The 12,401-nt window shown below is 49.3% G+C and overlaps 1 protein-coding gene across 1 annotated transcript in view; it reads left to right on the forward strand.

Annotated features, from left to right (window-relative positions):
• The window catches only part of MDN1 (midasin AAA ATPase 1), a 125,963-nt gene that overhangs the window by 40,525 nt on the left and 73,037 nt on the right, over positions 1-12,401 (forward strand). Inside the window, exons 21-24 of the mRNA XM_068117494.2 lie at positions 99-307; positions 445-567; positions 3,095-3,292; positions 12,142-12,249. Of these exons, the coding sequence (XP_067973595.2) occupies positions 99-307; positions 445-567; positions 3,095-3,292; positions 12,142-12,249 (638 nt within the window). The remainder of the gene's footprint in view (positions 1-98; positions 308-444; positions 568-3,094; positions 3,293-12,141; positions 12,250-12,401) is intronic.

Here is a 12,401-nt window from a genome sequence, read left to right on the forward strand (position 1 = left end):
TTTCTAATTTGCTTCTATTATTTACTGAATTTGTGTAAATTTCTGGATTACAGTATTTAGTTATTTATTTATTTTGTTCAACTGTTCAACTGTTCCAGGCCCCTCTCTGGACGCTTTCATTCCACGAGGCTACTCGCTGATGGCGCCCACCCCGGCACGAAATGCAGCTCGACTTCTCCGTGCCCTGCAGTTGGGCCGTCCCATCCTTCTGGAAGGTGCACCCGGAGTGGGCAAGACCAGCTTGGTGGCCGCAATAGCTCGCGGAGCAGGCCACCCACTCGTTCGCATCAATCTCTCCGAGCACACGGTGTGAATTTCCAGCTTTATGACACAAGGATCGTGTCAAAACAAAGTCCATCCACAAACGTTATTTGATACGATCGTCATCGATTAATTTCCACCGTGCACCTTTCATGTTCCTTCACTCCACCACCACTCCCTCAGGACGTGAGCGATCTCTTTGGAGCAGACCTTCCGGTGGAGGGTGGTCGAGGTGGTGAGTTTGCCTGGAGGGATGGTCCGTTGCTCGCTGCGCTACGCGCCGGCCATTGGATCATGCTTGATGAGGTACCGTTACATTAGCGATTCTTTAGCTTGTCAGACAAGTTATTGATGAGCTCATCGGTCATTTTCATCAATTAATTGTGAATCTCTTGTTTACCTATGAATGTCCAGTGCTTTGATTGGTGTCCTCCACCATCAAAATGCAATGTTGATAGATACCATATTGGTGAATTTGGTGTTAAAAAATAGGGGCAATACCGCTGGATGCTCACCTGGTAGAATAAAGCAGTATACTATACCGTCTAAAGGTATTTTAAACATTATCACGGTATTTTAAACCAATTTCAATAGTTGCAAGGCGACTGGGCATCATGTAGAATCATACTAACGTAACCATAAACCATAAGACTTTAAACAAACAAACAAAAAAAATACATATTTTGGGGGGCAACCACCCCCCCTCTTCCCCAACCCGTATACCACCTGAGACCCCAATTTTTTTAATGCAGTGAACAAACTTCGGTAGATCACGGGTGGTGAAGGTTGTGGTCAAGTTTCATTGAAATTGTGTGTGCAGTTTCAGAGAAAAGAGCAAATACCTTTTTTGGGGAAGCAACCTCCCCAGTAGACCCCTCAGGGCCCGATTTTCTTAGTGCCATGAACAAACTTTGGTACATCATGGGTGATGAAGGTTGTGGTGAAGTTTCATCGAAATAGTGTGTGAAATTTCAGAGGAAAAAGCAAATTCATATTTTGGGGGGTCAATTATGGTATTTTTTCATGCCATGAACAAACTTTATAGTTGCAACATACCAAATATCATTTGTGCCAAGTTGGGTCACAATCCCATCAACGGTTTCGGAAAAGAAGTTGCAAGTGTTTATGGACTGACTGACGGACGGACGACGCGCCATCGCATAAGCTCTCCAGAACTATGTTCCAGGTGAGCTAAAAAGGAGGAAAATGCAAATATGTTTCAACCTGGAAACTTATTTTGAAGTGAAACAATGCTCACCAGCCCGCCCGAGGAGACCAACAAATGGTGAGGCCATTAAATGCCACTAAAGGGATGGTCCCCTTTAACAACAACAACCACGGTCCCCGAAAAGGCCAACCCCCGCTTTGCGGGGAAAAAATGGCCTCTAAACGGTGGTTTTTAAAGGGATGGTGGTGGTACTACCCAGGGTCGGCTGGTTTAAAATAAATAAATAAATAAATCTACCATCAATGGTTTTGATTCGTAGTTTTCCTTTTCCTAAGTGGGTAGCTTTCACGACTCTTGAGGCCCAATTCCCCGGAGCAGTTTGAATATAAGGCTATAAGGCCTCATACGCTCGCTTTTCACTCGTTCATCATTTAGTGAAACGGGCACGACACAGGAAGCCGGGCAGTAGGAGTTTGGCTCGAAGAGGTTGTTTGACATTGACCATTAGGGGTGAGGTGCTAATCCCTCAGCCATTCCCTGGTCATCCGTATCCCATTTGTTCAAAAAACAATTGCTTGTTAAAGAGCAACTTGGGCAAGAATTGTTACAAGAAACTGTTAAGAATTATGTTCTGCACTAACTATGTACACGTCCTAAAATATTTATCTGAAGGCTTCTTTCCAATGGGATAAGTTTGTGTTCAAAACTGGAGAAGATACCTTTACCAGACTCGGTGGTGTAATTGTTAGAGGGTCCGCTCTGAGTCTGGGAGGTTCATGATGCGGACCCCGGCCGAGTCTTACGAAAGACTTTAAAACTGGTACGGGTGAGCATGGACAAACAACCATTAGTTGACAATGCTAGTGCAGGCTTAGATGGGCCTGATGGGCTCTTCCTACATTGAAGTTCCTTCGAAGGGAACTCGTATTGTTATGTAAGGTATGTAAGTATCTGTTTATTACGTCCGCCACCGAAGGTGGGCGGCGGAGGTTATGTTTTCACCCCTCTCTGTTTTTGTCTGTTTGTCTTTGTGAACAGGATATCACAAAAAGTTGTTGATGGATTCGGACGAAATTTGGTGGAGAGGTTGGGTGTGTGACAAGGACGAACGAATTCGATTTTGGTGAAGATCCGAATGCGGATCAGAGAATTTTCAAAGTGATTCTTTGAAATTGAGTGTTTGGGCTAAAACAGATATATAGCGGGATATCTGAGTTGTGGACGGAATATGACAACTTGGGGGAGATGAGTTGATTAGGTAACAATAAGAAGCCGATTAGATTTTGGTTCATGTCCGAATCCAGATCTGGTCTATCAGTGGGATAAAAAGCGTAAACTGTGTGTGGAGTTACTGAAATGAATTTGTTGTGAGTGCTAAAATTACAACATCACTTGTTGGTAGATCAAGAATGAAGAAGGTAGAAATGGAAATAAAGTGGGGAACACGAGCAGAAAGATGAAAGGGCCAGTAAATGGTTTTGTAACCTTTTTACAGTTTCTGCATATAATTAGCATAATGATTGGATCAATAACTCCCAAGGCTGAATTTGGGTGGGAGAAAATGTACGCAGTTAGAGTATATCATTGAACTAGAACCTTCTGTTTCGGTGGCGTGTGAGCCAAGTGCCACCAGGTACATCGAGAACTTGCCTTGTTTTTCTGCAGCTGAACTTGGCTTCTCAGTCTGTGCTGGAGGGCCTAAACGCCTGCCTGGATCATCGTGGAGAAATCTTTGTTCCGGAATTGGGTACAACGTTTCATCTGCGTCGAGGCGAGACGAGGGTTTTTGGCTGCCAGAATCCCCTGCAGCAAGGCGGTGGACGACGTGGTCTTCCACGCTCCTTTCTCAACCGGTTTACGCAGGTCAGGAGATTTTGGGGTAAAATGTATTTTGCCTGCTCGTCTTTTTCTACCTGCAGCGATCTCCATTTTCACACAACAACTTGCGAACAATTGTTGTCTGTTGTTGTTTTCTAAGGTGGATGTCAAAATCATCCTTTGAATGGTCTTATCGTTTGCTGTCTAGGGCAGAGGCGAGTAAGCGCGGACGAACCCGATGGTGGATTGATGTATTGAATGCAAATTGCACGAAAAGTGTGACTTCTGAGCTCTGTCGAAAGACAGTGGTATCTGGCCTTGTTTTGGGACTGCGTGGTGGGCTTTTTGGGTTGTGTTGTCACAACATGGTAGGAGGGAAAACCATGACGGCACATTGAGAATAATGTAACAACAACAACAACATGCATTTTAAGGCCATTTTCCTTGCTAGAGCGGGGGTTAGCCTTGTGGTCCCCATGACAATCTTCTCCATCTTGCCCTATTTTCTGCATCTCTCCTTGTTAACCCCCTTGCCCGCATTTCTTCTTCCACTATCTTTAGCCAAGTCTTTCTCGGTCTTCCCCGTCCTCTACTTCCTTCTACATTCATTTCCATCACTCTTTTCAACCAGTCACTTTCATCCTTCCTCAACACATGACCAAACCATCTCAACCTGTTCTTCTTCACAGCATCAATCACAGGCTCTATTCCCATCATCTTTCGCAATTCGTCATTTGTCTTCCTCTCTCTCAACGATACTCCGCACATCCATCGAACCATTCGCATTTCCACCCTTTGTTGCTGCTCTACATTCATGACCCATGTCTCGCTCCCATAAATCATAACACTTCTCACACATGCAGCATACACCTTTCCCTTCAGCTTCAACGACACTCCCCTCCTCGTCAGCACGCCACTCAGTTCCCGAAACTTCTTCCATGCACATCTCACTCCAGCAACCGTTGCCAAGTCTGATCCACCTTCTCCATTCAGCATGTCTCCGAGGTAGCAAAATGTTTTCACACCTTCCAGCTTCACGCCGTCTCCAAGATCCAACTCAACATTTCCTCCATCTGCAGCTCCCTCTGTGTACACCTTACATTTGAATGTAGCTGCCACACTGGTTAATGACCCTCTCAGACCACTACATTTTTGATGAACCCACTCAGCGCACATTGTACATTGAATGGAGTTCACTCCGACACCCTTCCTGCACACAGCACATGGCCACTTCCCAGTTCTTTCCACCTCACCACATGCTTTACCACTTCCCATCACCTTCGTGTTTCCGATATTCACCTTCAGACCTTTTGTCTCCATACATTCCTTCCACTTGTTCATCTTTTCCTTCAGTCCATCCATACTTTCCGCAATCAACACCAGATCATCTGCATACAACAACTCCCACGGTAAACCCTCCTTTACGTTCTGAGCCAGCACCTCCATCACAGCTACAAATAGTAGTGGACTTAGTACCGACCCCTGATGCACTCCCACCTTCACCTCAAACTCGCCACTGTTCCCGTCCTTCGTCCTTATAGCTGTGCGCGCTCTTTTGTACATTTCCATCACAACTCTGATCAACCATTCCTCCACTTCTAACTTCCTCAATGCCCATGTCAATACTTCGTGTGGAACCCTATCGAATGCTTTCTCCAGATCAACAAACCCAAGAAACAACTTCTTCCTCTTCTCCATGTACTTCTCCTGCAACTGCCTCACAATAAAGAGCGCGTCTGTCGTTCCTCTTCCTGGCATAAATCCAAACTGCATTTCGTCGATCTTCACCTTCTTCCTTATCCTCCTCTCCAACACCCTTTCCAATACCTTCATTCCATGCTCCAATAACTTTATCGCTCGGTACGAGCCACACTCCAGAGGGTCACCTTTCCCCTTGTATAGAGGGACGAGGGTACTCAGTTCCCAATCCACTGGAATGCGACCTTCTTTCACCACCAGATTACAGATCTCTGCCATTCTCTTCACACCCCAACTTCCTGCTGCCTTCAACATATCTCCCACAACTTCCGTCAGCCCTCCTGCTTTTCTACTCTTCATTGCTTTTATCGCTTCCTCAACTTCCTTCTCAGTTATCTTCTCTGCCGGTCCTAAAACTGGATTACTCTCTATGTTACCATCCCATTCATTCTCTGTATTCAACAGCATTTCCATATATCTTTTCCATCTTCCTTTAATTCCATCTGGGTCCACAACGATTTGTCCCACTTCATCCTTCAAGCAACTCACCCCCATCACATCACACCTCTCTTTCGCTATCTGCTTTGCAATCCTGAATACCGCTCTATGACCCTCTTCCAAATCCAAGCGTTCTCCGAACATTTTCCTACATGTCTCCTGCGCCTTTGCTACCTCTTTCTTTGCAGCCTTCTTGGCTGCCTTATAACTTTCATGCTCTGCTTTTTCTGCTCCCGTACCCTTCGCCTTCTGCCACTCCTTGAACTTCTTCCTCTTCTCGTCAATCCTCTTTCCAACTTCATCATCCCACCACCATGTTTCCGAGTGCCTCTGTGGTCCTTTTGTCCATCCACATACCTCACCAACGGCTCCCAACAGACTATCTTTCATTGACATCCAACCACTTTCAAGCTCAACCACATCATCCTCAACCCGACTCAGCCTCTCTTTTAATGCCTCCCTCACTGTCACCTCTTTCAACCTCCACACCTTCATTCTCGGTTGGTACTTCATCCGCCGAGCTCTCCTCGCACCTTTCACCCTTATGTCGCAGACAACCAAGTGGTGCTGTGAAACAGCCTCCTCCCCCGAGAGCACCTTTGTGTCCCGGAGGTGCCCCCTATCTCACCTACGCACCATCAGGTAGTCAACGGTTGTCGTCGACCCACCTGACGTGTATGTAACAAGCTTATTATCCCCTTTCTGGAACTGAGTATTACAAATCAACAAATCAGCTCCATCAGCAAACTCCAAAATCCTTTCACCTTCTCCATTTCTCACACCATATCCGTAACCCCCATGAACTCCCTCAAAACCGTCCATACTCCTTCCCACATGTCCATTTAGGTCTCCTCCTACCACAACAACTTCCTCATCTTTCACGTTTTCCATCAGCTTCTCTATCGCACACCAGAACGTGTCCTTCTCTTCATCGCTCCGACCAACCTGCGGAGCATATCCCGAGATGACGTTCACCAAGAGCTTTCCAATCATCATTTTCACCATCAATTGAGAATAATGTAACATTGCATTAAAATAAAATAAGAACAAAGGTGTGTGTGTCCATGGCCAGGGCATAAGGTTTTTAACATTTGCGCTTTACCCGAGTCGAGGGGAAGTGCTGCTGTTCGACCCAAAAGAGCCTTCAAGCTTCTTCTCTGCGCGCTGGAACACCTACACCAATCCGGACCTGGCCTTCGCCGTGTGCCGCACCAACGACCCGAAGCCTGAGAGACGCGTCATTGACAGGTTCCCCCGCTCACACCACCGACCGTCCATCATTAAAGTGCCATCACTGGTGCAGCCGGTAGCGGGCAGACCTGTCAAGAGATGGAACTTCCGGAAGGCTAACTGGAAGTCGTTTGCTGCAGAGACGGAAAGAAGAACAGCCGGTCTCCCGAACCCAGAAGCTGCTGATGTGGACGCCGCATACGCAGCCTATTGTAAGGTTCTCCTAGGTGCAGCAAAGAAAAACATCCCGCGTGGCTTTAACAAGAACTACATCCCGGGTTGGGACGAGGAGTGCAGCCATCTCCTGCGCGACCATCAGCAGGCTAGCTCCAGGGAAGAAGTGGACGCGACTGCAATAGCACTACTCCAGAAGCTGGACGCCACCCGTAGGACCAGATGGACTGAAATAGTTGAGTCGATCGATTTTACCCACTCTCGTCGCAAGGCGTGGCAGACCATCAACCAGCTGACAGGCAGAAATACAATGCCATTCAGGTGCCCGGTGACAGCAGATGCCATTGCGTCCCAGCTCCTGAAGAACGGTCGCTTCCCGGATGCAGACAAAAACTTTGCCCGCCTGACGTTGCGTGAGGTGTCTTCTCTGTCCAGGGTGGCCAGCGCCAATGCCAATCTCTCTGGAGACTTCACAGCAGCCGAAATCAGTGCGGCCATGAACAAACTCAAGCCGGGTAAGTCGCCAGGCTGTGACAACATCCATCCGGAGTTCGTCATCCACCAGAGCACAATAACATCTGGTTGGCTGTGTTCGTTCTTCTCGTCGTGCCTCCGGAGGTCCAAGCTCCCGAAGACCTGGCGCCGTGCTTCCGTCATAGCCCTGCCGAAGCCGAACAAACCTGCAGAAGATCCCAAGTCCTACAGACCTGCCTCGTTGCTCTGCGTCCCATTTAAGATTCTAGAGAGGATGATCCACAGCCGCATCGATCCAGTGGTGGACCCACAGCTCCCGCGGGAAGAAGCCGGTTTCCGTCGTGGCAGGTCAACAGTGGACCAGGTAACATTACTCACACAAGATATCGAAGACAGCTTCCAGGGCAATGAGAAAGCTGGCGTGTAGTGTACCTGGACCTGACAGCTGCATACGACACCGTTTGGCACCGTGGACTCCACCTGAAGCTGCTGAGGACAATCCCGGACCGGCATATGGTGAACTTCATCATGGAGATGCTGTCAAACCGCAGCTTCGTCCTACAGACCAGTGACGGCCAGCGCAGCAGGCTCAGAAGACTGAGGAATGGTGTTCCGCAGGGTTCTGTTCTCTCGCCGATGCTGTTTAACATCTACATCTATGACCTGCGGGATACAACATCCAGAAAGTACGGTTACGCGGACGACCTGGCCATCATGCTGCGACGACCAACATGGAAGGCGATGGAAAACGGTATCAACCAAGACATGGGCACCTTGGTAGCCTACCTCCGGAGGTGGCGTTTGCAGCTCAGCATTGGTAAGACAGTGTCAGCGGTATACCATCTTAACAACAGAGAAGTAAAAAGGGAACTGGACATGTTCGTTGACAACAAACGCCTGGAGTTCCAGCAAGCCCCAAAGTACCTCGGTGTATGCCTAGATCGGATACTGTCCTTCAAGCAACACCTAGAAGAAGTTAAGGCCAAGGTGACATCAAGGGTTTCGCTTATCCGACGTCTCGCTGGTACGACCTGGGGAGCCTCCGCCAAGACCCTACGAATATCCACGCAAGCCCTGGTCTGCTCTGCAGCCGAATACTGCGCCCCAGCCTGGAGCAGAAGCCCACACGTGAGAAAGGTTGATGTTGCCATTAACAACGCCCTCCGCATTGTAGCTGGTTGCTTGAAGCCCACCCCGGCATTCCACCTGCCAGTCCTAGCGGGAATCGCCTCGGCCGGCCTCAGACTGGAGGCTGCTACCCTCGCCCTGGCAAGGAATGCCCAGAAACACGACTGGCACATCCTGCACAACACCACAACGATAGTGGCGCCTCCAAGCAGACTCAAGTCCCGCCATCCCTACAACAAGGCGGCACAAGAGATGCTCAGTTGTATCCCTGAGGATCTGTCTAGAAGCGCATGGCTGGCGGCATCTTGGAAGCAGGTGTGGGAAACGGTCAGGCCCACCCGCATCCACCGCTACATCTGGGACCCAGGAGGTGGCGTCGTAGGAGAAGACCTACCACGCCTGCAATGGACCTTGCTGAACCGTCTACGTACGGGGGTCGGCCGCTTCAAATCATCGCTGAAGGTGTGGGGCCTGGCAGACAGCGCCGCGTGCGAGTGCGGCGAGCCTGAGCAGACTGCCGAACACATAATTACCACCTGCCCCCTATACAGACCACCTTCAGAAGCCGGCCTCTTCGATGTAGGACCAGAGACGAGGGCATGGCTGCACGACACTGAGCTGGCCATATGATGATACACGAAAGAAGAAGAAGAAGAAGGGGGAAGTCGAGGTGCCCCCCCCTCCCCCCACCCCCAACCCCCTGGCGTCATCACCACTACCAGATTATACTCAGAAATCTGTGGCCATGTTCCAGGAGTTGGTGAGACAAATAGATGGCAGCATTGGCAAAATGGAGGCTGGCCAGACCAAGCGTGTGGGCGAAATAAAGGCTGGCTGGGCTAGGTTTTTTTTTGTTTTTTTGTATACTGAATCGAGGCTCGTGAAAGAGCTAACATTTATTTCACAAACAAATCAACCAGACAAACAAAATATATAAAAAGAGGGAGCGGAAGACAAGAAGGGGAGAGAAGGGGAAGCACACAAACACAATATTTGAGAGCAGGGAGATGTGTGGGAGGGAGGGGGCTTGGGGGGAGGAGGCATGGGAAGGGGGGGGGGGGTGGGAGAAGTATAAAACACAAGGACACCAAGGACTTCCAGGACAGAAGTTGGTATTTCAAAAAAGTGGATTTGGGGTGAAATTAGCGGGGGTAGAAAAGATCAAGGTTTTGGATGGGGGAAGATAAGAGATGGTGGTGAACAGCTGTTTTAAAGACCTGGAGGGTGGAGTGGAATTGAAGAGAGTGAGGGAGTTTGTTCCAGAGGTGGGAGAAAAGAGGAATGAAGAAGTGAAGGTGAGCAGAGAATCTTGATTTTGGCAGTTTAACCATAAGAGGGTTGCAGGCAGTTCTTGTGCGACCTGTAGGAATATTTGGGGGACAGAGCCCAGAGAGAGCTGGGGGAGCAAGGCCAGAGAGGAGTCGGTAGAAGACGGAAAGACCACCAACCTGCCTGCGGTGAGTGAGTGAAAGGCCTTTGGAGTTAGCTTCATCGCGGGAGATTCCAATGATTCTGAACGCTTTGGTTTCAACAGCGTGAAGACGAGCTAGGTGTGAGGCAGGAGCACCAGTCCAGAGGGGAGAGCAGTATTCCATTGAGCTGCGGATGAAAGCCTTGTATGTGGTGAGGAGCTCAGGTGTGCCATGGAAGGACTTCGCACGACGGAGGATGCCCAGTCGGCGACTGGCTTTGGAGGCCAGCTTGGAAATGTGGTTTTCCCAGGAAACATCAAAGGTTGGACAGGATGGCAGCCTCCTTGGCCGAGGTAAAAGCCATGGAGGAGCAGATGATGGCTGACCAAGTTAACGAGATGGTTAATATAATTGGAACAGAGATTAGAGGAGATAGTGCCTGAGGGAGTAAAAGGAGAGGTGTGAGGTGGGCGTGACCTTGCAGGTGCAGAACTCGATGCTAGAGGAGTCGCGATGATTAGTGCGATTGTCAGGTGGATCCGGAAGTTGCCCATAGCTGCATGGATGCACTCATGCATGGTGTGTGAAGGAAGAACTCAATTCAGCTGTGGTGCATGGTGGAGACTGCACGCGAGCCGCCTGCGCCGGAGACTGGCGCCGAACCGTCAGGGTGCAAATCATGCACTTTAGTGCGCACTGAGCTGTCAGCGGGGGAGATTGAGGTCTCGCCGCTTGTGGGTGAGGGTATGGGAAAATGTAAATGTGAGGTCACGTGTGAGTGAGTTTGGTGAATGGTGGTCACATGAGTAGCATGGGAGTGAAGGAGGAGGATGGAATGCCACCTCGGGAACTACCAGTAGAGACCCACTGGTTAGGAATAGGACCTGGGTGACACCCCACCAAGTATAAGAAACCAGCTATGGTTAAGGTGACGGGCAAGCAGATGGTACCACATGATTGAACACACATGCACGCATCCCCCTATGATGTAGTTATCGGTAGGAGGTCGTGCCCCCTTTGTGTCCATGGGAGGCTTCAGGTAATTGAAAGATGGTGGTGCAGGGTTTGCATGCCCCATACCCCCGTTTTCCCGTAAGCCTCGTAGAATAGGAGGTGGATGCTGCCAATTAAATTTTACAGGTGCTCCCCACGAGTATTGGCAAAAAGGTGGGGGCATCAATATGGTTAGTGAGAGGCCCAGGGTGAGTGGAGAGCTCACCAGGATGGTGGACGTGGCGACCGAGGCTGTGGGGCTCCATAGGGATCCCACAGTGGCTCCATGCGCAGGGTAGAGCGACTGAGTAGGCAGACTGACAGACCTAGTAATAGCGGGCACCAAGGACGTGGTTACATTTTCACTTGCAAATTGTATGTGAAAATTGGAATTGCTTTAAAGGCGAAATTGTATGGGAAATTAGCTACAAATTTGTTGACATATGTTAGGATACCTTCCTTCTTCTCCCTCCCCTCTCTTGTACCAACAAGATTAGGGATAAACGGAGGAACGATTGAGAATATGTGTTGTTGCGTTGAAAGGGGTACAAATTTGGTTGCATGTGAAGCTTGTGTGGGCCACATATTTGTGCAGGTGAGAGCATGTGTTGTAATGAGGGACGGTTAGAGTGAAGTTGTACTTTTTATGTATGGGGTGAGAGGTGGTAGAGTTGACTCGGGGATTACATAGGAAAGTGTAATTCATATGTGTCGTCTCTGTGAAACATGCCAAGGCAGCTAGGCAAGGTGAGGACAGGGTGGGGACAGAATGGTTTTGGACGTGTCTGCACCCCATGTGTGGCTTTTCAAAACTCGCCGCAGCCCCCTGTGGTTCGAAGGGTCCCGTGACCTCTGCCAGCTCGCATTATGCCACAGTGGTGGCAGCTGCGTGCTGCGTGATTGGTGGAGCCTGTTGGGACAAGGAAATGCTCAGGCGCTGTGGGTGTCGCAGTGGGGTGAGGGGAAGGGGGGGCGGGGGGGGGGGAGTTATAAAAGTGGCAGCGCGCAGGTGTGGGAAGTCAGAAGCCAGAGGGAATTGAACAGTAAAGTGTGTTAGAGTTGAAACAATGGATGGTCCTTCTCTCTCTGCACGCCTCTGTTCGCGCTGCTTAACCTCAATTTGGTCACATGACTCTGTGCTGGTCCATGCTGTTGGTCCTGGAGGCCTGCTCAAGGAGTCTTCTTCACCCGATGTGTATTCTGCACATTGTTGAATCTTCATACTTGCACGACGAAAGAAAACCGTTTGAGTGGTTTGTTCTTCCTCCCATTATTTGTCCCATCCAGGTGTACGTTGATCATCTGAGCGCAGCAGACATGGAGCTAATTTCTGGCTCCATGTATCCATCCCTCGACCCGTCACTTGTGGGGAAGATTGTCGAGTTCAACAACCAGGTGACTTGTTCAGACACCCAGCTGTTAACAGGGCTTCAAGGAAGAATAGTAATTCCTGCATGAAACGTTTGTGCAGTGACGCGTCTGTTGTTTCAGCATGGTGGTCAGTGTGGTATCGCTGTGGTATCGGTGGTCATAGTCTTCCCTTTCTG

Source organism: Myxine glutinosa, chromosome 5 (assembly GCF_964187855.1).
Source record: "Myxine glutinosa chromosome 5, kmMyxGlut1.1, whole genome shotgun sequence".
Classification (NCBI taxonomy): domain Eukaryota; kingdom Metazoa; phylum Chordata; class Myxini; order Myxiniformes; family Myxinidae; genus Myxine; species Myxine glutinosa.